Source organism: Cebus imitator, unplaced genomic scaffold (genome assembly GCF_001604975.1).
Source record: "Cebus imitator isolate Cc_AM_T3 unplaced genomic scaffold, Cebus_imitator-1.0 Scaffold32, whole genome shotgun sequence".
NCBI classification, from domain to species: domain Eukaryota; kingdom Metazoa; phylum Chordata; class Mammalia; order Primates; family Cebidae; genus Cebus; species Cebus imitator.
In genome coordinates this window covers 8569920-8597152 of record NW_016107347.1, presented here as the reverse complement: position 1 = coordinate 8597152, position 27233 = coordinate 8569920, and the positions used below count along the sequence as shown (strand labels likewise).

At 35.5% G+C, this 27233-nt stretch overlaps 1 protein-coding gene across 7 annotated transcripts in view; it reads right to left on the bottom strand.

The window, feature by feature from the left end:
- COL12A1 (collagen type XII alpha 1 chain) overlaps positions 1 to 27233 on the bottom strand; it is a 122403-nt gene that overhangs the window by 62639 nt on the left and 32531 nt on the right. For 6 of the 7 annotated variants that reach the window (XM_017524336.2, XM_017524333.2, XM_017524337.2 and 3 more), the window contains 12 exons: positions 19577 to 19849; positions 12658 to 12924; positions 11758 to 11950; positions 10512 to 10633; positions 8424 to 8573; positions 8222 to 8341; positions 7958 to 8122; positions 7237 to 7383; positions 4457 to 4596; positions 3711 to 3840; positions 2146 to 2288; positions 1308 to 1437 (listed from right to left, as the gene is read on the bottom strand). In XM_017524336.2, coding sequence (XP_017379825.1) covers positions 1308 to 1437; positions 2146 to 2288; positions 3711 to 3840; positions 4457 to 4596; positions 7237 to 7383; positions 7958 to 8122; positions 8222 to 8341; positions 8424 to 8573; positions 10512 to 10633; positions 11758 to 11950; positions 12658 to 12924; positions 19577 to 19849 — 1980 coding nt within the window. The remainder of the gene's footprint in view (positions 1 to 1307; positions 1438 to 2145; positions 2289 to 3710; positions 3841 to 4456; positions 4597 to 7236; positions 7384 to 7957; positions 8123 to 8221; positions 8342 to 8423; positions 8574 to 10511; positions 10634 to 11757; positions 11951 to 12657; positions 12925 to 19576; positions 19850 to 27233) is intronic. The other variant, XM_037737037.1, reaches the window with a different exon arrangement.

Sequence of the window (27233 nt, the reverse complement as noted above, 5' to 3'; positions counted from 1 at the left end):
CAGCTGCTCATTTGACTATTTTCCTTTGTCTCTCATTCTGACTCTGTACATTTCTCTTGCTGACTCTCTAGCTCCACTTCCACGTTTCTGTACCTCCATCTCTTCAACATTTCTGTCTCTGTGAATCTCTCTGCCCTCCCTTCCTCTACTGTTCCAGTCCAGCACCATACCCAAGTTCTTGGCCATATTTATTTCTCATCTCACTGTGACTTTGGGTCTCCTCTCTCAGCACTCTCAGAACATGAGTCTCTATCCCTGGCTGACTTCCTACTCCTTCCATCTGCCCCTATCCCATTTTCACAAAACCAGCAGCCCCAGGCAAGGTCTAACATTCAAAAGAGGATTAATAAATATTTATTTGTGGTCAATTAATTTACCCTGACCCACCCTACAGGGGATATTTCTCTTCTCTGCCCCATCATGCTGTTTCCTTAGTCCCCTTTTCCTCCTTGAAGTTTCTTCAAAATTCTTCATTTTCTCAGAAGTATGGGCTGCGACTCATTAAATTTTAGCCAACTCATCTATCCCAGCATGTCAATCTCCCCAAGCATGTAACAAAATACCAGCTGGGTAAGGCAAGAGGCCCAAGTGCAATCATTGCCACTCTTCAAAAAAAGCACTTAAATGTTTAGTGAAACAAGTCAGAAGGACACAAAAGGCTGACCAACACAAACGAGAGAAAAGCAAACCATGACAGAGTCCATATAGCTTACACTGCTTTGTATTATTTCATAGTGTATTCCCAATATCTAGCCCAGTGACCGGCATATAATGGGAGATCAATATGTTTTTGCAATGGGTAAATTGATCAATTCACTTAATTGAAACAGACTTACTCATATGTGTCATAGAGTTTCTACATCAACAAGAACTTGGAACATCTTCATCTTAAACCCTATGTTTTCCTCCAAAATTATACTCAGTCCACATTCCCATATTCATCAATGCTATATGTCATATTTCATGGATCTAGGATAACACCAGTCATAAGATGCAGCATTGTCTTATGTGGTACATCCTGATTGGCACCTAGCCAATAGTAATAATAGTAAGACACCATCTATTGTAAGACACCTCAATTTCAGGCATGTTAAATGTGAAAAAACGAATGACCATCCTAGAGTCAATGTGAGATGCTTCCAAAAATCTAGAATTGAGATACTTATTCCAAATTTGATTGTCAAAAGTAATAACTTTGGAACTTTATAAATTATCAGATTATTTTTGGCATCACATGAAAGAAATTCTAATGAATTCTAATTATGTTCACAGCAATAAGAAGGGAAATAAAACTAGCAGTGGCTTACAAGTGACTTCCCGAACAGTGACAGGTTCACTAGTGAGGTCATGCAGGATGGCCTGAACTGTGACTGCATACTCCGTGTTGGGAATGAGGTCAGTCAGCTCCACATCATTCACTGTGGGCTCCAAACGCATCTACACATGGATATGCAAAGCAGAAATAAGATGTTCAAATCAAATATCTCCACTTACCTTTGGTATAGTCAATTGAAATCTTTTGCACTAGATTATAATACAGCTTGTATTTTTCATTTATAAGGTTACATTTCCTTTTCCGGGTGGATGATTTTTTCTTTTCCTTTTTTTTTTTTTTTTTTNGGGCTTAACTACAAAAGGGCACGAAGGAATTTTTAGGGCTGATGGAAAAGTCCTCTGGTTTGTTTTTGTTTTTAGAGAGGAGGTCTCGTTCTGTTGCCCAGACTGGAGTTCAGTGACATGATCTCCACTCACTGCAACCTCTACCTCCTGGGTTCAAGCAATTCTCCTGTCTCAGCCTCCTGAGTAGCTGGGACTACACATGCATGCCACCGCATCTGACTAATGTTTGTATTTTTAGTAGAGACAGGGTTTCCTCATATTGGACAGGCTGGTCTCGAACTCCAGACTTCAGGTGTTCCACTGACCTCAGCCTCCCAAAGTGCTGAAAATTAGAGGTGTGAGCCACCGTAATCAGTCCATGCCAATGTTTTCTAAAACATGTTGCAGACCACAAACCTACTTTTCTATTTTTCCATTTTGTATGTAAAGTTATAAATGATCTTATAAGTAACTACAGTATAATAGTCACTGTAAAGCTACAAAGTCTTAGGAAGACCCAATAATAAAGAAACAAATATCTTTCACCTCTTTGGGTCTTGTTGTCTCTGTATCCTTAACAGGTTCATATGACAAGATGTAGCCAGTAGCTCCTCCCACGGGCTGCCACTGCACATGCATGGTGGTAGGGCCAACGTCATAAATATTCAGGCTGACTACAGGGACTGGCACTTCCAAAAAAGAAAAGCAGACCATCAGTCTCCTTCCTTTCTTTCCACTCATTTTGTCACCATTGTTTCCTATTCAATTATTGGTATTTGTATATACTAAATAGTGAGTTACTGTGAGAAATCAGTAAGAGTTGATATAATCGTTCCCATAACCCAAAAAAATCCAATTTTCATTACTCATTGCACTTCATATTCAAGACTGCATGTTACCACTATTTTATAGAAGTAAAAATGTTAAAATTCAGGTTTCAAATGACATTCCAGTGAGTCTACAACAGATACCAACTTCCCGAGATGTTACTCTCTTTTTCTCGAACATCACTAAGTTGACTATTTCTATTCTTCAATCATAGAACTTCATATATAAGTAATCAACATTATTTTTTATATTTTCTTCAAAAAATCAATTTAAAATAAGAACACTCTACATTAATAACAGGAATACAGGAGATTTAGGGGCTTCTTGAAGACAAGCCCATGTAGCAGAGGAAAAAGTTTACAATCTCCCTATAACACCCATATTGCTTCCAATTATTTTTTATTCAAAGACTGAGTTCAAAGTTTTAAGAAATTATCATATTAATCCTGCCAATTATAAAATACGTTATTCCCATCTCCTATAGTCTAAAGGGGATATAAGAGAAGAGATAAAGACCTAAAACATGAGCAGTACATGAAGTCAGCTCTTGCTCTGGAGAATGATACTCACTCCTTCTTCTTACAAGTGGCTTTCCTTCTTCCCCCTGGGGTCCAACCAACAAGCAAGAAGAAGAAAAGAGTATTTTCGTATGACCCTGGAAACATTACCAGGAACAGGAACAAGGAACATCTCCCCTAAAAAAGCGCTACTTAAAACCAAACCCCTTAGAGCTTCTCTAGCAAAGACCAGATGCCAGAAAGAAAAGAGAAGATCTCCTTGGCAGCAGGGAGCTCCAGCCATTAGCAAAAGTGAAATTGGTATCTCTGTACAGCTCTTCTTCCTGATCTTAGTCCCACTCCCCACATGGTTCCCTTCCTCATATCTTACTCCTGATGTGCTTTATTTCTCAATAAAATGTCATCATTTAACAACTGAGTAAAATGTAAAATTATCCCCCTGAAAGGTATATTGCATTTTAAGAGACTTTCTTGAAAGCGAAAGTTTGAAGACCCTAAGAAGTGAATAACTCCATTAAAGGTTGTTTTCCCTCTAGATTATTATGGCAGTGACCCCCCTATTCCACAGTGGGGCTCCATGATAGGAGCAGCCAGTAGAAGTAGAAAACCACTGAGTATTTTCTAGGCACCTGCACAAAGAAGGCACTCAGTGAATATTAATAGAATGAATGTCGAATAAATTATTTGGGAGGTAGGCAAAAATGGGTCATCAACCTTTATCTTGGAAAAGAAAGCAATGATAAAAATTTTTTTACTCTGACTTACAGGTTTTTTCTGTGCCCTTCAGAGGCTCACTATATTCATCCTCGACCACGGAGTACACATTGACAACATACTCAGTTTCAGGCTTCAAATCTTTCAGCACTGTGCTAGTATCCATTCGACTCACATAAAACTAGGGAGAAAAATTAAACATAACAACAACATATGAACAATCAGTTCCCTTTCTCCTACTGTACTTACAAAGTAGTTAACTGCAGTGAGCTTAGAAACTATATTGCAATTAGACCATTGTCTTTTGTATTTGGAAACTATCAGATTACAATGAGATCTTGGATAATCCATGTCATTTATTCTCCCAGCTGTTCTTTGTTTGTAAAATGAGTGGGTAAAAAATAGATCATCTTTAATGTTCCTTGCCAACTCTCTGATTCTACTATAAATTCATAAATAAATCAAGCATCTTCTAATTAAATTTTAAAGAAAAAAATCATAGTGATACTCTGCAATTCTTTTTTTAATTATTATTATTTTTTAATTGTACTTTAGGTTCTGGGGATATTCTGTAATTCTTAGAAACCATAAGAATTTAAGCAAAGCTCTTTCCCTTTCATTAAAGCCAGATGGAAGTGCCTCCCTAGGAAAGTAAAGAATAGAAAGCACTATTCTTGACTTACTTCTGTCCCCTCTTCATTCCTCTTGCCCCTCACCTACCATTGCTCTCAGAGCACTAATGAAGAGGACCTAATCTCAACATCAGGAAGAAGTGAGTTGTAGGTGTTACTACTCACTTCTTGACGTTTCCCTCCAGAAACTGGATAGTATTCCACCTTATATCGATCCACGCTGTCAGAAGGTGGTGTCCAGCTCACTCTAAAAGAACGATGGGTTCGCTCAGAAATAACTAAGTTAGAAGGTGCTTCCAAATCACCTACACATGGAAATAAAGTGTATACACTTTCTCATTATTGTATAAAAGTGACAATATTTGAAATTAGATTGAAACAATATCATACTTCATATTCTAATCTTTTACGTACTTCTTTTCACATACTAAGTAGCTACAATAAATCAATAAATCTGTATTAGGGACTCACCTAAGATGTCTATGAATAGGTAACCAAAAGGGTTTTTAGCCTCAGAAGATTCAAACTTCAGCTCATCTTTCCTTAAAACCTGATCCTCCTCTTCCTTACAAACTTTAACAATTTACAAGTCATGAGACTCAAGACCCCATATGGTTTGGCTGTGTGTCCCCACCTGAATATCATCTTGAATTGTAGGTCCATAAGTCCCAACTATTGTGGAAGGAACCCATGGGAGATAATTGAATCACGGGCATGGTTTCCCCCATACTGGTCTAGTGGTACATCTGATGCTTTTACACAGGGTTACCTCTTTCACTTGACTCTCATTCTCTCTCTTGCCTGCCACCATGTAAGACCTCCCTTGCTCTTCTGCCATGATTGTGAGGCCTCCCCAGCCATTTGGAACAGTGAGTCAATTAAACCTCTTTCCTTTATAAATTACCCAGTCTTGGGTATGTCTTTATTAGCAGCATGAGAACAGATTAATACAAGACCTCTGAATCATCTTTTGATACTTTCTCCTCTCTCTATCCTTGTACATATAATCAATTAATAAGAATTTATGTACTGACAATTCAGCTTCTCCATTGTCCCTATCACTATTGGCACCACACAACCTCCCTACCCTCATTATCATTTTGTTTCTGTATACTCATGTCTTATCTCCTTAACTAAAGTTTATGCTCATGAGGTTAGAATTGATTTTTCATTCATTCTATTTTCTAGCAGGATCGGTGTTTAATAAACAAAGCTGACAACTGTATCACTGGAGAGAGTGCAAACAAACGAGTGTTTTTCAATCTGGGAACATCCCACTGCCTGTGACTGCTCCCTGTGGATGAACGCAGGTGAAATGACTAACACATAACAGTATCTGGAATAAATGCTGATGAAAATGGAAATATTAAGCTCAATATACCTAAGGGGAAAATGGCCCAAATCATAATTTAAAGAGAAAGGTATTAATCCAATAACTCTATGAGCATGGCAAATCATTCTCATATAAACTCTACTTTTTGTGCAAGCAAAAACTGGGGAAAACCTTTCCATTTTTAGTATCTTAACTTTTATTGTACTTGGGTAAGAGTCAAACCTACAAAATTATCAAGCAATTTTACTGTCTGGGAAACTAGAATGAATGCAACTATTACATAGTCCATTTAAAAAGAAAAAAGCAAAACAGATAAAAGATGTTTTCATCCCCACTCAAAGTTCTCTCCAATGGAATAAAACTACTACTCTCTCAGTTAATCAAGAGCCAGAAGCCTACAAATTCTGGCTGCCAGGCTGGTCTATTTCTCCAGGGAAAAGGTCAATCTGTTGTTCAAAATTCAAAAAAGAAAATCTGCAAAAGTTAGGGGAAAGAAACCCAGGAAGGAACATTCAAATAAACATATCCCTAGCACTCTGAGCAAGTGAACAATTTCTACCACATTCTTTGTTAAACTTATTCCAACTTTTCCAAAACCAAATTAAATTAATGAAGGACAATTTTACCATAAGCTACATGCACTTAAATGAATTTTTTTTCACATAATAAGAATCATAAGTTTTATCATTAATTTTCCAAAAACCTTCAAATTTGGTGATTGCCATGTTTCATCCCATGATTTAAACAGAGAGTAGTCATTATGCACCATCCTTGGTTAGTATAAATCCAGTTCTATAATTTTATTTCAGCATCCTCATTCCTTAGCTATATCTACCTTTTCTAAACATCCCTGAAAACATCTTTAACCATTTGACCCAGACTAAGTCATTGTTCTGTAGATCTCAGTTCTTCACTGGTAAACACAGATTATATAATTTATAAGTGTCTAAACTGTAAAACTGTAGCTTCTCTTTATATTTAGGGGTTATAAGTATAAAGTACCAAGTCAGATCATCTACAGTTGAGGCAGATCAGATATAAAGACCCCTCTTTTATTCCTGCTCACATTAAGAAATAAAAAAAATTAAAAAAAAAGGTGCCAAAACTGAGGAAAACAAGAGTCTGGGAACAACCATCCAACAGCAATGTAGTAACTAAATAGATTGAAGATGCTTTACAAGAGAAAAGGTATATGCCAGAAAAGAAAGCATGTCTCTTTCCCTCTCTTCCTACCCCCTTCCCATTTATATGTATGTTGTGTAAGAAAGGGCAGAGGAATGCAGGATATAAATTAAATGTATCCTCAAATAAGCTAGAAGTCATTTTCTGGAGAGGTGCCATCACAAGAAACAATTTTAAAAAAAAAAATCAAGGTCTAAAGTTGATTCTCAACTGGGGACAGATTTTTTCCGCAGAAGACATTTGTCAACAACTGAAGATCTTTATAGTTGCTACAATTTAGGGGATGCTACTGGCATGCAACCAGCAGAGGCCCTTGACACTGCTAAATATCTTACAATGCACAAAATAATTCCCCCCTTCACCTAAAAAATAGTTATTTGGCCCAAAATACCAACAGTGCTGAGGGTGAGAAACTCTGGGCTAACCTTACCTGGACCTTTGACACTGTTACACAAATTAATGGTGAGATCATCCACTATCCTGGAGAGTGACTCAAAATCTGCCACATTGTATGCGTGGGTATCATCAGGATCAGTTGCAATCATCTTTAACTCAACTTCATCAGCATTTTTAATACCTTCAAAAGTGGATATATACAAATTAAAAGTACTTCTCAGAAAAAAACTAATGGAGTAAAGCAAATGATTTATGGCTGTCTTAACTCATGGCTGCTTTTGGCCAACTATGAAGGTTTAATAATTTATTAACCAAAGCAAACATATTATTTTTCTCAACAGAAACAAATAAAGGATAATAAAAACTGAAGGCTCTTTTAAATTAGCTTCTTCTAAATATATCTAGCATCAATTTCCCACCAAAAAGTGTCTCTTTAGTGTTTTTTCTGGAATGTAAAATAATAGATATCAAAAATAAACATGGTTCTGTGGAAACCAAGTAGGAGTTTTTCTGAATCCTATTAATAGAACATTTTTCTTCTTGATCCATTAATTTTCTTTTAAGAAGCCATGTAGTTTTGTCCCATTATAAGGGAAAAGAAAAAATGAATCAACTTCTTGGAACATCATTTTGATAAATTATTTAATTGGGAAAATGGTGGTTTTTTTAATGCTTCAGATAAAACTTCTAACTATGAAAAATATCCTCAGCACATTTGTAACCCTAGGGGTGTCACTGTCCTTTTCAGTGCATACCAATAGCAAACAGCTCCACTCCCTCATCCTTAAGTTTCTTTGAAGGTGCCTCAACATCATCTTGTGATTTTCCATCAGTAATGAGCACACCAATTTTTCGAGCTCGAGGTCTCATGCCAGCTTGGGTCCTGAAGCTCTGCTGGCGAATGAAATTCAAAGCCATGCCTAGTGGAATTTTTAAAAGAGAATCAGTCACATCACCATTCAGCCACAAACCTTGACCAGAAGCAAGAGCTGAAAGAGTATCAGACAGTCCTTACTCACCTGTGAGAGTATTGCCTCCTTTGTAGGGTAAGTTTGCCACAGCTTGCAACAAGCTCTTCTTGTCTCTGTGAGTATTTAACTGCCACTCTGTCCTGGGATCTCCACTATACTGAGCAAGGGCTAAAATGACACCACTGGCATTAGTGCATGTGAAAGAGCAAAATGAAAATGTCTAAATGGCTTCAATGTTGTCAGAACCTACCAATTTGTACTCTTTTAGGGCCAATGTCAAAGACTTCTACAATGCGAGAAATGAAACTCCTCACAGTTCTAAAATTTGCCCGGCCAATGCTCCACGATCCATCCACCAGCAACACAATGTCAGCCTCAGCTCTGGTGAGACACTCCATCCCTGACACGGCAATCATGAGACAAGACAGTAAGAAGAAAATTGTTGGCAGGGGTACTTCCTTGTCATACCTCTGCCACTCCCTGGATGTTCAGTGTTGCCTTTCTCAGTACTATAGTCTAGCTCAGTGATGTGGAAAATGAGACTCTGAAAATATGTCCATCTGATTTAGTAACCTCAATTAACAGTCATAAGAATCATCAATTCCTCCAAAGATTATTTCAGTGGCCAATCTTTCCTTTATCTGTGACCCTATTTCCTGCCCTCTTTCATAGAATCTGGAGACTTGAATTAAGCCATTGTTGAAAATTTAATGGGCTCACAAACTCAAAGGCTGAAATAAGCAAATAAATGAGAAGGTATAGCTGTCTAACTATAAATTACTAACAACTTTAATAAAAGTTTAATGTAATCAACCTATTAGGTGTTACATTCTTCTGCAATATTTAATGGTCATAGCAGACAAGAATGAGGTGGACTGATAAAACATGTAATCTGAAGAAAGGTTTTTGTGAGCTAAAAGTTATCTTTTCAAATAGCTAAGCTGTTAGGTAACTACTGCATATATATGAAGGATTAGAAACCTCACTTTTAAAATTATGCCTTTTTGAAGTAAAGATACACTTTTAAACCCTGACATATTATTATTTAGTTATTAATCATTTAACTTTACGATCTACTATGAATAAAAATCCAGTAAATATAGATGGTTACGTTTGCACATTTAAAGAATCAAGAAAGAAGGAAAACAATTTAGAAAAGTATGCAAACAAATATACAAATTGAGAGCTGTAGAGACAAGCACAAACATTGATACAAAGAAAAAGCTTTGGAAAGAGAAAATAATCCCAACATCCTCAGTGTACAAGCTACAAAATAAAAATATAAGTCAGTTAATATCATCATCAGAGAAACAATAGAACATTAATGCAAAACAGTAAGAATTGACACTTGATTTTGTCCAGATCCATTTTTTTTAAGGTTCTCTTTTCCAAGAGTTTATATTACCAGCTATAAATTTTCCAATTCATTCCAAGGTTAGCATTTGATCTTTATATTTCAAAAAAATCATTGGGAAAAAAATAATGCTCATCACATTATAAAATATAAATGTATCACTTACATATTATATATTATATCAGGACTAAGGATTCCCAAATACTATCCCAAGTATGTAAGCCCTTGCAAGCCTACTCCCGCTCTGCCCAGATGTACTCGTTTTTTAGCAATAATGAAAAATATCAGAAGTAAGCTCTATCAACCACTTCCAGCTCCAAGAATGTTAAAAACTAGCTTTATGTTCATAAAGGCTGTAATTGTGGCAGGGACAGAAAAATATAAGGGGCTTATGTTACCATTTTGCTTCTCAAGTCATAGTTGCTCACCTATTTATGTAACCTAACTCTGCTTACCCAGCCCAAATAAATCATTTCTGCAATGACTTTAACAAAGAAAAGCTGCATCTTAGTCACTAAAAATAGAAAAAGGTACAATATCTATGTTTAATAAAAACTAATATTTAAATAATAGAGCTTAATTATGCAATAATGCATAATTTAAAATTTAATATTCAAATGCATGAATCATTTTAATGCATAATTTTTAATTATGCATTATTACATAATTTAAAATTATCATATTAGTAATTTAATTACTAATCATTAATACATTAGTAATTACATATTGCATTACTGTTTAAATAATAGATTATATAATAATTTAAGTATGAAATAATATAATGCTGATAAAAGAAGTATAAACAAATACTGTCAAAAAGCATGCTTGACTGGACATTTGAAGTTTTGCTAAGTACGTAGATTATTGAAATAAATTTTAGTGTAAAATTTGTATCGTCATTTTTCATTGTATGCTACCCCAACAGTTCACATTTGAAAGTTTCCTAATGTTGTTTTCCTTGGGGAATGTAACTCAATTTCTTACCAGAAGATAAAATTGGCATTACAGTTGTGTCGGAAAGGGTTGTCATTTCTTGTCCAACAAGCGGTGAGCTTTCTCCTCCATCAAACATTCCAAAAACATTTACTTTATAGGTGGTACCAGCCCTGAAATGTTAAAAGTATTATAGCCTGTGAGAACCATGGGCTCAAGTGGTAGCACTTTTGTTTTGCTTTGTTAAAGACATTCATCTTGATTTACAAGCTTTCACTATGAAGAGTTTATAGTGTACAACATTATAAGAGAAGAAAAATAATTTCTGTCACTTTGTCACTTATGCTTACCCTCAGAGGTGTCAAGAGACATTAGACAGCAAGCATTCCAGAGAACACTAGGAATTCACAGCACTGGTTTCTATCCTGCTTTTCTAGCAGAGGCAGAGTCTCTACCCTGCCTTTCCTACACATCAGGGAAGGGTCAGGCTCTTTATTCTTACTGATTTTAAGCAATAGGCTTTAAGAAATAATTTAAGTGCTGTACCTTGCAAGGTAACATAAGGCAATGCCTCACACATTGCCTGACACATAGTAAGCTCAACAAGTTTTATCATCCCTACTCTGGTAAAAGTAAATCACAAGTATTTCTACAGATTTCAATAGTCTTGAATGAATGACTGAAAAAACAGACTTTCCAAAAGGCTACACACAGAGGTTCATTCTTTTTACTGTAATGAATGTAGGGTGCTGTTCAAACTGAAACTTCCTTGTTTTTCACTGCATAGCCGGGAGCTGGACCTTTCACGAGCCCAGCCTTGCCCTCTCCTGCCAGCTGGCACCCAAGAGGTCCTGCCTTCATTCTCCTGTATGGCACACTGGAGGGGGATTCACACCAGTATCTCAGCATGAGTCCCTCAAACTTCCCACAAGGCACAGGAACCCCCACACTTCCACATGGCTACATTTCCAGTGAAATTATGTAATAAGAATGTTAATTTTTTAAAAGCAGGGTGATATTGAAAACACCAATTCTGATCACTTAATAACAAACAAAAATTATTAAAACATTACAAAAAATCCTGCTCAGGCCTAAATTCTCTTGCTGACCCATGAATCCTAACTTCAACTCTAGCAGCACCAAGCATAAGAAAGCAGCTTTAGCTGACTTTAAATACTCCGCTGGCAAACAGACATATAAGTGACGTTTGTATATAAAGCCTACTAATTTACATAAGATATTCCATCTTTTAAACAAATTAACTCCATCTTTTGATACAAACATAGTTAATTCCTACCTAAGTTCCTCCAAAACAACTGTGTTGTCATAAGGTCCAACCACTAACTCCCCCAGTCTTCTGTCATCTCCCGTAGGGTGGAATGTGACTTTATAACCCTTCACTTCCCCAGGCGCAGGCTCCCAAGTCACTCGGAAGCTTGACATGGTTGGGTCAGATGTTTTCAGGTTTCTGGGAGACTTAAATCGAGAAGCTGTAAAGACAAAAAGATTTTTAAAATATTATCAGTAAGACTAGGCTTTGAGTTTTTATTAGCTCCACAAAAATGTACATCCATAAAAAGGATTTAAATCTGGTAGCAGAAGATATCATGTTCCATAGAAGTCCTGATAACACAGTGCTACCTAAACAGACATATAAGTAACTCCCACAATTCAGATTCGATTTGTCTAAGAATATTAATATGTAGAATCATTTTACCAGAAACTAGATTGGTAAAAATGATATGTTAATTAGACATTGTCTAATAATTATAATTTAACTTACTACAGAATCAGTTTTAAACATTTACAAATGAAGTAGACATACTGAAGTCATCTTTTAAAACATTACCTACTCTCCCCCTCAAAACATAATTTTTTTTTTATTATTATACTTTAAGTTCTGGGTTACATGTACAGAACATGCAGGTTTGTTACATAGGTATACATGTGCCATGGTGGTTTGCTTCATCCATCACCCCATCATCTACTTTAGGTATTTCTCCTAATGTTAGCCCTCCTCAAACCCCCACTCCCTGCTATCCCTCCCCTAGCCCCCAACCCTGCAACAGGCCCCGGTATGTGATGTTCCCCTCCTTGTGTCCATGTGTTTTCATTGTTCAACACCCTCTTATGAGTAAGAACATGAGGTGTTTGATTTTCTGTTCCTGTGTCACAAAACATAATTATTATTTTGTACCTGTTGTTCCTGATCCTTGCCTAAGCTTTCCTTCTCCTGTCTTATAAATCGGAAGAACTGTGATGTCATATGTGGTCTGGGGCTGAAGTCGCTTTAACACTGTTGAAGTGACTGTGGGCGGCACCTTAGCAACCATTTGTCTCCCTCCCCCACGGGGGCGATAGACAACACGGTAGTTGACGACTTTCCCTGGTGCTGGTTTCCACGTAACTCTCATTGTGTTTTCTGTTTCTTCATCCACTTTCAGGGTTTTGGAATCTTGAGATACTGTGAGATAAAGGGAAGATTAAACTGTATACCCTGTTGAAAAAAATATATGTCCACCCTCTCATTAATGTGAAAAGAAACTCCCTGTGGCTTCCTAAATATGTACACTGTTCCATTTCCTGCTATTGTAATCTCTCATAAATTCATGATGGCGTGTGAGCCTAGTCTCATCAAGATCTCGATAAGATGTTTTCGTTTTATCTAGCTAATACTAAAAAATGGAAGTTCATATTACAGAGATTTCCTATTTGCCTTCTAAAGACTTGAGTAAAGAAAACATCCGTTTCCGGAGATAAGGTTTTAGAATTTTTATTATATTTCCATCTGTAAAGAATTTATCCAGTAATAAAGCTGTGGAGAATACTAAAAATTATGAATGCAGGGTTGCACATTCTACTTGGACTTTTTCAGAAAAAGTTGCAATCTATAAATGACTAGCCGGAGTGACTGGCTTATGATTGTCATGCACATCTCAGACGATGAGCACAAAAGAATAGGAATGTCTAATATTTCAAAATATCTCAGGGGCTCTCAAGATAAACTGGTATATGCTGAATGTTTCAGAAAGCACTATCTGTAAACAGTGTTTGCTTAATATGCAAAAAATAATATGTAATTATTAAATTATCTTTTACTAATATTTCACAATAACTATATGAAATAAGTGATCAACATCCACAAATAACCTACAATATCCTATTTTTATACATAGAGTTCATAAGTAGGTTCATTTTGTTTAGTTCAATAATCAGTGTTCAAAAGGCCATAAACATGTTCTATAGAAAAAGATTAAGCTAAATGAAATTCAAAATCAGCCAAGAATCTTTCCTGATTTTAAGAGAACTCTTCATGTTCAAGTGATCAAGAACCATTTGAAACAACTAAGAAACCTGAAAACAAAAATACTAAGAAAAATAAAACACAATAATTTTTAGACACTGGATATCAGTTGGCTCAGGACACTGATCCCTATGAAAGATGAGGAACAAAGGGGAATAGGTTCTGTGATTGCCCAGCTATTGCTTGGAATTTCCAGGGAAGAAAGGGGAATCCAGCTGGAGCCTCATGGCCTCCCTTAACTGACAAGATGCTGTTCCGAGTCTGGAGAGCTCAAAGCAACCAGAACTTGAAGAGAGTACTGTGAAGGAGAGAGTGCCACAGACAAAATACTTGAGTCTTCAACCTAGGATAATCAATGCATATGTGTGAAAAAACCATCCAAAGCCAGAGAAAGAACCAGCCCAAAGGAGCCCAGGGAACAATTTCCTGAGCTCACACAGGCTTACAAACGTTCCCACTACCCAGAAAAGAAAACCTCACAACTCTAGGAACATCATGTAGGACATTTAGTAGGTGAAGGTCTCAAGAACGAGGCAAAATTAGTCCTAAACTGAAACAGTTTAAAAGCAAATGTCGGATCAAACTATTTCCAAGTAACTTAATTGTATTCCAGAATAAAACTTAAGAATATTTATAATAACATAAAAATATCTAGCACCCAAGCAAATAAAATTCACAAAATCTGACATCTAATAAAAGTTACAAGCCATGCCAAAAAGAAAAAATTATAATTTGAATCATGGATTGAAGATCTCCCACCACTAAATGCAGATGTTGAAGTCTTAACCTTCAATATGATGATATTTAAACATGAGGCCTTTGTGGAGAAAATTTGGGTTTAATAAGGTCTTAAGAGTGAGGTCTTACCCTGACTGGATTGGTGTCTTTATAAGAAAAATAGTAGACACCAAAGAGCTCTCTCTCTCTTTCCACATTCATGGCCTGAAAAAAGGCCATATGAGGACATAAAGAAAAGTGACCGCACACCAGGAAGAGAGCCCTCATCAGAAATCAAACCCTACCAGACCTTAATTTTGAACTTTCCAGCCTCCAAAACTGCGAGAAAATAATTTTCTGTTATTAAAGCCACTCAGCCAACCGTATTACCTTTTGTTATCACAGTACAAACTAAGACAACACGTAAGAAGAAGAGAAATCAATCAATAGAAGCAGAACTAGTAATGACATATATTACAGAATTAGACAAAAAAGATGTAAAACAGTTATTATACTATATTTTATATGTAACACTGGTAGAAGAAAGATTAAGTCTTTTATGTAAAAATATGGAATATATAAAAAATACTCAAATCAAACTTCCAGAGACAAAAATAATATCTAAAATAAAAATTACACAGGATAGTATTTACAGCAGATTAGAAAATGTAAAGAAAAAGATTAGTGAATTTGATGGCATAATAGGACATGAAACACAAGGAAAGAAAAAAATTTTTAATGAACAGAGTATCAGTGAGCTGTGTGATAACTTCAAGCAGACTAATCTATGTGTCATTAATTGGAGTACCTGAATAAAGTGAGGGTGTAATAAATAAAATATTTGAAAAAATGATGGGATGGATTTGTTCAAATTTTATAAAAATTATAAACTCACAGATCCAAGAAGTTCAGTGAACCCCAAACCCAAGAAACATGAAGAAAACCATACCAAGACACATCATAATTAAATTGCTTAAAATCAGTAATAAAAACAAAATCTTTAAAGCAGCCATATATTTTTAAAAAGACATAATATGTATAGAGGACAAAGAAAAGAATGATAAAGTAGGTAAATTCAATATATGGTTATGATGGTTATGAATTATACTTCTGTGAGAGTAAAAAATATAATTTCAAACAAGATTATATTGGCTGCAATTTTTCTTTTTGGGTTTAAAGAAACTAAGAGAAATGTCAGCAAAGTCCATCACTTTCTGGGAATATTAAAATGTATTTAGATTAATCATAAATTCTATATTATTATTCTCCAGGTAAGTGAACTATTAAAAGGAAAAAAACTTTATATATAGCATATATTATTACATGAAAATATATATTATATAAACATACATATATGTACTTTCAAACAAAAAAATCTAAAGAAATAATAGTGTATAGAAAAATAATCTATTTGGATTATTAGCATTACCAATTGTCACGAATATCAAGTAAGTTGATGAGTGTCTAACAGTCTTCTAGAAGGGGTTGTGTTACAATGCGTTTTCTCATCTTTTGTTTCATCTCTCAAATGTTTACTCAGTGGAACAAGACATTCTCTCTCTCACAAAATTTTTTAACCAATTTCACACAGCTCAGAATTTAGAAAAATAAAAACTTAAATCTTACGAATGTTGATCTAAAAAGAAATGCAAGTTTCAAAAAAGGGATACCAAGCTTTAAAATGTTTCAAAATTTAAACTTGTTCATAACAGCTAAATTAATACCTCATACCTTGATATGCTGTAATAACCTCACTTATATTCTCGCCTTTTAATTAACTCTTTAAAATAAAGAAACTGAAATTAAACACAGTACAGCATATCTCATCCTAGTTTTAATGGGAAACTGGATTTTAGGGAGGAAAAAAAAATCCTTGTTGGTTTCCCATAACCAAAGAGCAAGAATTTTACACCATCGATAGAATACCACATACCATTAAATGCTGTTACACCTTCTCACATTGTAAGTTATTTTCATGCTTTAGTAACTATCACAAGACACTTTTAAACATCCACTGTACCACTGCTAAGCCAGCTGCCATAAATTGGAAAATCAATAGAAAATGTCCCTTCTGCTGGTTTTTTAAACCCAATTCATGGTTTTCATTGTATCAACTGTCTGTGTACCATGTCTCTGAGTTTCAGGTGAAAGCAATCCTAAAGACATTTCCAAAATGACCTCTTGGAAGCATATGTGAAACTTTAGGAGCATGGCCTAGGGGTCCTGCTGAGTTACCCACACCTTAGGATTCATCTATCACCTAAATAGCAGATCTCACTCAGATTTTTGAAAATACTTTCTATACAACAGCAACAAAATGATGATAGAACCAAGAAAGATCCATGACTTCTTTCTTATTTACTTAGACACTTGAGCAGTTTTCACATACAGTTGTCCTTTGCTTTCTATAGGAGGTTGGTTTCAGGATCTTCCATAGATACCAAAATCCTATCATGTTCAAGTTTCTGATATAAAATGGCATAGTATTTGGATATAACATATGCATATCCTCCCTAATACAGTAAGTCCTCACCTAACATTGTTAAATAATTTCTTGGAAACCGCAACTTTAAATGACCGACATAAGGAAACCAATTTTCCAGAGGTTAACTGATATAAACAAGAGTTAAGTTCCTACGCCATATTTCTGATCATGAAAACATCACCAAACTCCTCAATAAAAAACAAAATGCTTCTCATATGAAACACTGATATACATGTCAGCTATATATACATTTAAGAAAGATTAATAAAAACAAATAACATAATTATTCACCCATTTATTCCAGTTCATGGTCACAGTAGCCACAGCTTGTCTAAGTAGCTCAGAGTGAAAGGGAGGACCCTATCCTGGGCACCAACAGTCATTGAGGCTGGGACCATGTGGAAGTGCCAATTCACTTAACATGCGCATCTTTGAGATGTGGGCAGTAACTAGAGTACCTGGAGGAAATCCACACAGAGATGGAGAGAATTTGCAAACTCCACACAGATGGTGACCTCCACCAGGAATCAATTCTGTTTTCTCATCAATGTTATAATATTATTCAAGAACTTGTTGAACTTTAAATCATCTCTAATTTACTTATAATACAATGTAAATGTCATATAAATTATTATTATACTGGATTTTACTGGTATTACTATTTATTGTAGTATTGTTATTTGTTATTGCTTTTTAAAAAATATTGTCTATTAGCAGTTAGTTACTTTTGTGCATGAGGAACCTGAGAATATGGAGAACCAACTGTGACCTAAAAATGAACGTTTTATTCCTGCCAAGTCTGCTCTTTGTTCGAAAGAGGCTTTCTGTTCATTAACCTTTAAATTGATCAATTAGCCAAGAAATACAGTGAAAATTTCTTAGATGCTCCTCTTCTGAGATACAGAAGTTTATTTTGTTTCTGCCACCATATTTGCTTTCGGCGACAACAAAGCTCATGTAGACATTTTAAATTCCAAATAATTATCTGAAGTCTCCAACTTTTTGGAAAAAGACAAAATGGAGAATAATTTTTAGAGAAAAATATTCCCTCTAAATACATATACTTTTATAATTTCTCAGCCACATGAATTGTATCTTTACTCCTACAATTAAATTTAGTTCTATGTGTCACGTATGGCCTAAGTTTACAATACAGCTTTTCTTTATAACAAGTGAATTTCCTTAAAAAAAGAAAATGAATTTCTACCAGGTTCTTAAACTACATCAGCCAATATATACCAGACACAAGATTTTATTTACTACCATAGAAATCAATCATGTGGCTATCTGAGAAATATGCCTTCTCACATATTTAAATTTCCTATAAAGGAATTAATTTTTTAAAATCTGGTGAATTAAGATAGAAATTTAAACTTGAACATCCAACTGAGCTTGCAAATAATAAAAAGAAAATGAACTTAGACACAAAAATTTTAGTTCAAGGACAACTTAAAATCAGGATATAGGACTTAACTGAAATTGCTCAGGGTACTTCTCCCTCTCTATTCCTTTGCCAGAAAAATCACCAAATTCCTCTACTTCTTTCTTATAGAAGGAAATTCATGAATGCCCATTCTTTCTCCTTTTCCTAAAACCTTCCCAAAACAAAAAGATTAAAGTTTTCCCCTACAAACATGTAGAAATGTCCATGCTTAACAAATGATGTCTTGATCTGGCTTGGTTTCAATTGTTTTTAACAGATTTTATATTGTATTAGACCAGTTTTGGCACAGAGATTGAGCAGAAGGTACAGAGATTTATCATGTACCCTTCCCACCTCCACACACGTACACCCCCATTATCAATGTCCTTCACCAAAGTGGTACATTTGTTACAACTGCCGAACCTACACTGATACATCATTATCACTTAAACAAATAATCTTTTAGGAGAGTGAATTAAGATATCCTGACACATCCTTCACCAGCTAGGTGATTATGATAGGTCATTCATAATTATTTACCAAAAAAAAGAACATTAGTGAGATTGAGGTAAATCTGAGCGACCAGAAAATTCAGTGGGCTTTTGATTTGACCTTACCAAATATAATAGAAATAAAGTAATAATAATAGAAACTAAGATAAGTCTTGGTAGTACAATAATCATACCAATAGCCACTCATCATTTATCAATCATTTCTAACTGGCTAGGCACTATGCTTGACACTTTGTATATTGTTTTTTATACAATCCTTACAACTCTAAGAGACAAGATTTATTACCTGCATTCTACAGATTAGGAAACAGGTTCAAAGAAGCTTAAGTAACTTGACAAAGATCATGTAGCTATACAAATGTGCCTGAATTCTCTTTGCTTCATAGCTTCTGGTCTTGTTACTAGTTGAGTATGCTATCTAGTCGATCATCGCACCAGAAAAAGAAAAAAAGACAAATATGGGTAATTGAAAGAGACTCAATATTTCAAAATTTGATATATTTTTAGATACTAACCTACTCTGAATTTAAACCAAATTCTTTAAAAGTCCTAATTCCTCAGTCTTCATTCATCATGTAAAGAAAAAAATTCAAGTGATTAAATTGCATGTCACTTGAGCTGATAACTATTGGGTAGCACCAACACACACCCAAACACACCCGTGATGTTACCTACATTCAGTTGTGGCATCTCCAGTCAAAGGTTCTCCTTCTCCACTGCTGTAAGTGGCAAATACCGAAATTCTGTATTTGGTCTCTGGCTGCAGATTTTCTATCATAGTATGAATGGCATCTTCAGGCAGATTTTTCTCTCCAGTGTCAACATCATCATAAAGTGATTTCCATGAGACCCTGTAACCGCGAACCATTCCTGGAGCAGATGTCCAATAAGCCCCAATTGATGTGTCAGTGATGTCTTTAGTAACTAAATCTTGAGGAGAACCACGTTCTAGAACAGAAATTAAAAGAGAATCTTTTTTAAAAATGTCTGGTAGGTATTTAAATATTAATATTCATTGATCCTGGTAGAGATTCTGACTTACTGGACTCAAACACAATTTGTCTAAAATTGCCCATTTCTTCTTTCTGAGTTGTCCATCCCGTTCTACTAGTGGAAAAGATTGATGCAATAATATTTTAGAATTATATTTGATTCCTACCTCTTAGCCTTGCCCCCATATGCCTAGTAAGATCGTAAGGTCCTTTAGGACAAGAATGGCATACAAATTTGAAGGAGTATTTGTCTTTTAAAAAATTTTTCAAAGGAAAAATGTATCTAAGCCCAAAAATTTTATCATATTTCAGTCTGCCTTGTGACATGGCCCATTGTTCACAAAGATCTTCCCTACCATGATCTTTTCCTCTCTGATCTACTTTAAATAAACTCAGTTTCAATGCATGATCGACAACAACTGCAACAATCTTATATTACTTACAACACTTAATTCCAACAACTGTTTCCTGGTGAAACTTTTATTTGCTCATGCAGTTTAAACAGTAGCAGGGCAGCCGGGTGTGGTGGCTCATGCCTGTAATCCCAGCACTTTGGGAGGCCTAGGCGGGCAGATCACGAGGTCAGGAGTTAGAGACCAGCCTGACCAAGATGGTGAAACCCTGTCTCTACTAAAAATACAAAAATTAGTTGGTCGTGGTGGCACACACCTGTAATCTCAACTACTTGGGAGGCTGAGGCAAGAGAATCGCTTGAACCCGGTAGGCGGAGGTTGTGGTGAGCCAAGATCAGGCTTCTACACTCCAGCCTCAGCAACAGAGCAATACTCCGTCTCAAAAAAAAAATAAAAGGGAGCAGTGCAAACTTTCAATACAGCTTAACCCTAACAAAACTAAAAACCACCAATTCCTCTGGAAAACTTAAAAGTGATTAGTCACCAAAATAAAACATACCACTTGTTCTAGCTGATCAAAAACGTCTGCTACTAAATTTTGGCTCTTTCATTCAAACAACAACAACAAAAAATACAACCCAAGTGGAAAAACATGGAAACCTCAACTTAATAGGAGGCACAGATGTCTTTCAATAAAACCCTCACTTTCCATATTTTACACGTAAGGTAAAAATACGGGTCACTTAATATTGGCTACCTTTACTAGGGTTTATGCCACAATATGACATAAATACAAAACTATCTGCTTCCCAGCATACATTTTGCAAGTAATTGTTGTATATTCGTCCAAATGATATACAATGCTCTTACAAGAATTTTGAAAACTATTATTTCACTTAACTTGAAGAGTAAAAATGAATATCTTAAAACTACTCATAATTTAGCAATTATATTTCAGCACAAAAAGTAAAGGTAACCATGAATGAAAAAGAAATCTAGGTGGACAAAAATCTATCATATATGGTTGGATTTAGAGGAAAAAAATAAATTAAACAGAAGCTCGGCAGCCTAACAGACCCCAAGACCAAATGGAAAATTCTATAAATAACTTTAACTGCTGACAGCACATCTCATCTCTAGAAGGAAATTAGTTACATATTTCACTGCAACCAAGAATACTTATTTTTAAGAGCACATTGAATGTTTTCCCTCAGCTCTTGAGGATAATTCCCATCTGAAAGTCTTCTTTAGCTGTCTTTGCTATGTAAATGGTCATACACATTTATATTTTCTCTACATGGAATATAAAAGTACAATTTAAAACTGTTTGTTTTATTTAGTTTGGTTCTGGGTTTCCGTTTTGTTTTTCGTTTGTTTTGATAATCTATATCCCAACAACTAGTCTCTAAGTTTTAAATGTACAGCACATTTTTCCTTTGCTTGATACACACCATTTTCAAATATATGCCTTTTCCACTAAATTTCCTAAATTGTAGTCAGGAACAGCTGTTGTGAAATGACTTGCTTGAAAACAATTTTGAATTTAAACCGGCTGCATTAATGACGTTTCAAAAACGTATTAGACCAATAAGGTTAACTAGAATGTGGAAATTATCCTCTAAATTAACACTGGGGTAATTTTAAAACAATTTCAGCTTTATTTTTCCCAAAGGTTTTTCTTCTCAACCTATTTTTCTTTCTACAGCACTAAATTTGTGACATTGTTTATTTCCATGACAACAGACATCAATCTCATAAACACAGGCTAATTATTTCACTGTGAGAAAAATAATAGGAAGATAATTGTGGTTGAAGCAAAAATACATTCACAAAGGTATTTCTGGGCTTAAAGCAAAAGGATCTAAGATCACAAGACATGTCTACCCATGGATTTTAATAAACTATTTTAACACTCTCAAGACCTGTAAAGCTAAACCAAAATACTAGTAAAATGCAATAAAGACCTTTGCCAAGGTTTATCAATATTTTGAAAATAATCTACAAAAGCACTTTTTAAGATGCAAATTAAAAATCAACTAAAAAATATTTTTAAGTTCTAACTAACGGCATGACAACACTATTTTGAGTGAACAGTGAATAAGTTCTCAATCTTCTCAATTTCAGAGAAAAGTCCAGTAAAAACCATAATTTCTGCCTGTGATATTTGAAGGCACTATTTGCAGGCACTGTCGTTACAACATTCAGTGTTAGTGACAAAGCAATATAGACTCCAAAGAAAGAAAAAAGATAGTTCAATCCAGACGCCACAGTAGAGAAGACAAACTGCTTCATATGAGCTTCTTACATGTTAATCAATTAGTTTGATAAGACTATTCCTGAGTATTAAATCTATACTATTCTCAAACACATTGATAATTTTTTTTATTTTTTTAGGGAGGAGGGCTGAGTAGTCTATCGGTTACATTACAGCCAGAAATTTTGAGAATAAGATGTACTCACGGCAAGTAAAATCCCTTGAATTTTTAAAACATAAGATCTTGGATTGGCCAAACATCAGATTACCAAAAAATGAAGCAAGTGGACTGCACCCTGTGATACGGTTGGCAGGATGGAAGCTGGCAAGCGGCCTAGCTGGTCTTGGGGCCAGGTGTGCAACCATCTGAGCAGGTCACCAATATGCTGTGTCACCTCCTGGGACCCTGGGGCCCTCAGCAGCAAAATAGCTTGACTGGACCAGAACCGATACCTGAAAAGCCAAAGACTGGACCCTACCCAAATCAATTAAACTGGAATATTTGGGGATGCACCTAAGTACTGGTGCTTTCTAAACAAATCTGCCCTGTGATTCTAAAACCTCTACAATTCTTTATTCTTTCCCCCTTTTTGATTTTCTTTCTACTTCTCCTCTCTGAGGTCTACAGTAGCATTTATTTGGGAGGTGTGCTGGGTGAGTATGGGAGGGAACCTCATATCTGCTTTCACAAAGAAATGGTGTTTCTTCAAAATAAAGACAGGTGTAGTAAAAGTAAACTAGTCAGAATCATTACACACATGATGCTCTGTAGGACTGCTGGATGGTTTGTATTGTGTGTGGTTATATTGCCAGGTACAGAAAATCACTCCTTTAGGTGGCAAAATAAACTCAAGGCTGACCCTCAGAGAACAGAGAAGATGATTTAAGCTCTGCATCACATCATCTATCCATGGACACATGTGGGATAGTCACTAGTCTCTTCTCCCCTCCATTTTGTCTCAACAGGAAATGGCTCTGAACATGCATATGCTTCTTATTGAAGAGTTGAGTGCATTTTCACATCAATGAAGTTCTAAGTGTTACCTCGAAAGGCATTTGCTGGGTTCAATATATTGCTGTTTTTGTCCTGAATCTAAGGAGCTCCAGACATCAGTAACTACAGGAAGAAATGATCTGACTTGTTTTAGTTTAGTTTGGTTATATTGGGTTTAGGCAAGAGTCCTTTTTTAGAGTACCTAAGAGGTAATAGGAAAGAGAGAGGGAGAAGGAAGTAAAGATGTCAGCAGACCAGTCTATAGGCCATCTCCAGGAGAGATTACTGCTCTTCAAAAGGGGAAGGCATAGAAACAGTGGCAGTGAACAGAAAGCAACTCGAGTAGACTTTTTGCCATGTGGTCACTACCTTTCCCTGAACCAGGATCCACTTCTGCTCTAGCAGCAGCTCCCTCCCTTCTGAGGTCCTCCTCTTCCTTCTGTGTCCCAAGATTTATAAATGTGTCTTATGGTACTGGGTTCTGTGCAGGTTCTTTACCTATGTGGCATCATTTTGAATAATATTTAATCTTAGTACTTGCTCTCTTCTGTTCTGGATATATGCCTGTGCTCTCTTTATTAATTTTATCTCTGGTAATAGAAATTCTGGCAATCATTTCAAACAAGTCATCATCTATAATGATGATATTCCTTTATTTTTATTCCTTTGATTCTATCTTGAGTTTTCCCTTATACCATATTATTCCTAGTATAGTACCAGCATAGGTATAAATGTCATAAGTTTAAAGGTATAAAACTCTATCAGGTTTTGAAATTTGGCTACTCAGCATTTTTGTCCTTATTATAAAACATATTTACATCTATACAAAGCCATTTTTCTGGTGTGTGCTCACCTATGTTTCTATGCTGCTATTGTGGGAAGTAATTCAGACAGGTCTCCTTCTCATGATCTGAATATCTTGAAGGGGTTTATTCCTACACTGCTTTTTTCCACATATCAAGCCAAAAAACTAATGCCTCATTTAAGTATCTTTCCTATGTTTCCTTACCCCTTTTCCATTTGCTTTCTGAAAAGCAAATTATCATCCAATTCAAATATAACACAAATTAGCCAATGATGATAAATGAAAAATTAATCATCATGAAATAAAACTGTATTTCATCTTACAGATTGTTCCAGCCAGCTTTCATTGACTTTCATATACCACTTTCAAAAATAGAAGTTAAATTGAGAACGTAATGTAAACTCTCTTCTAAATCAATTTGTCTTTTCCGTTAGAGCTCAACTCAAAAGTCATCCAACTTTCCACAGCAATACAGAAGACCTGCTTCTGGACAATGCTCATGTGGAAATACATTTGATTTACAACCAATGAATTACAGCCACTATTCCAAAGGACAAAGTTCACTATTGATAAGTTAATTCAGTTACCTTCAGCTATACACAGTTTTTTAAAACATCTTAATAATTAAATTACCATTCAATTTCAAAGCCTGCTTGAGCAAAAAACTATTTCTTCCATAATTATTGCCTCTCCACATTGCTTTCAATTTTTATCTGACAAGCAATTAATTCACAGAAAAAGGAAATACAAATTACTGTTTGGTGACTGTTCTAAAGTTCCCTGGCAACATCAGAGTTATTATACCCAGAATGTATGATTTTTCAAATTATGAGACAGCAGTAAGTCAGGGAAAACACAAAGGCCTTGTTTAGTCCATCTTTAAAGGGCCCATGTTACTCAACATCATGCAGAATTCCTGAGATGTGCTAAAAACCTCATTGTAACAAAATGTCAACTGAATACACTTAGTTTGATCTGTAGGAAGCCATTCATATCTAGGACACTGGCAGGTTGCTACAGCAACCGAAACAAAGGAAATTCTAAAAAGTCACATTTTCCGTAGCCAAAAAACAACATTCAAAAATTTAACAAGAAAACGCATTATTCTCAAACTGAAATTCTCATTCATTTGTGATAAATCTCTGAATTAAAATGGGCATTATTTACTGAGAGGTTTATAAAAACAGATTTTCCTCCAGGTACTAACAGTGACAATTAAAGATTTTTTTCAAAACTTAAAGTGCGATGACATATACAGTAGTGTTTTCGTAATTACATTGTCTAACTGCTGTAACAACAACAACAACAACGGGGGAAAAAACAATGTAAATCAAACCTAATGACTTGTGCTCACATTCCTCTGAAGTTTAGATCTGAAATAGGAATAAGCACGGCCTTTGTGATTCTATTGCATACAGTACTACAGCCAACCATGAACTTCCCCAACGCCAATGCTAATAAATCTCTCTTCCAGCAATAGGGGAATTTTCTGATCATTGGCTGCATTTCAAAAAAAGTACTAGGAAACAGATTCAAGTTAGGGATGACTGTAGACCACACTACATATTTTTTAAAAATACAAAAAAACAACAACTTTCTTTCCTATTGAATTGAAAGCTATAATGCACTTGAGGTAATCTGTAAGATGTCCAACCTACAGAATGCTCTTGCCGGCTGACACCATGCCTCTGGACAAAAGAAACATTCCTTCAAGTTCTGCTCTTACCACCTCCTCTCCCAAGAGAAAAACAGATTAGAAAAACAGCAGCCCTCAAAAGCAGTTGCCTGGCTCTGTTTCTGGGCTTTCCACTCCCTGCATTTACCATCATATCCTATTCCTGTATATGGTATGTGAATTTGGCTAAGTTAATACAATAAAATGAAATGGAATAACCAGGAGCAAAAATCTTCTATTATTTTCATTTAGTCACAACTATGCTTTCACGTATTTGTCAAGTTTACCACACATAATGCAATGGGATAAATATGTTAATCAGTCTGGCAGCCCCTCTGGTAATCCTTCACTGCAGTAAAGCATTTTACTGCAAATGAACAAAATGTCCATTGTAAATTATTAGAATTTAGTTAGGATTAGCTGTATTTTTTAAGCAAACTTGCAAATTATCTAGCTTTCCTTCTTCTGAGGAAATAAGAAACAATAGTTTTTAAAATTCATTTTACTACATATTTTCCTTAGAAATTGTTTCTGATCAAAGACACGTACGTGTGTGTATACTCACACATGCACACAAGTTGGTAGATTTTTGATACCACTTGTGCCAATCTATAGTATTATAAACAATATAGCAATACATCTGGCTTACAAAAATCACAGCCTAGTAGAATGTGCTTCCTAAAATTAAAAAGTATATTTTGTTAAATAAAATTTTTAATATATTATTCTTGGCAAAAATGCCTTAATTTTTAGAGTTGAGAAGATTTTTATGGAGCATAAATATATTTTTAAAAGCAAGAAAGCACAAATGAATACCAGAAGGTTAAAAGACACAACCAGAAGAAAAACTATTAAATTATTTCCAAGATACTCCTTATAAAGAAGAAATTTTTGTTGGACCACGAGGTCAGGCATTTGAGACCAGCCTGGCCAACATAGTGAAATCCTGTCTCTACTAAAAAATTAGCTGGGCATGGTGGCGGGTGTCTGAGGTCCCAGCTACTCGAGAGGCTGAGACAGGACAATTGCTTGAACCTGGGAGACGGAGGTTGCAGTGAGCTGAGATCGCGCGAGTGCACTCCAGCATTGGCAACAGTGCAAGACTGTCTCAAAAAAAGAAAAAAAAAAAAAGAGGAAAATTTCACAAATACATAATATATCTATCCTGTAAAACAGAGTGAAAGTGCCGGGCGCGGTGGCTCATGCCTGTAATCCCAGCACTTTGGGAGGCCGAGGCGGGTGGATCACGAGGTCAAGAG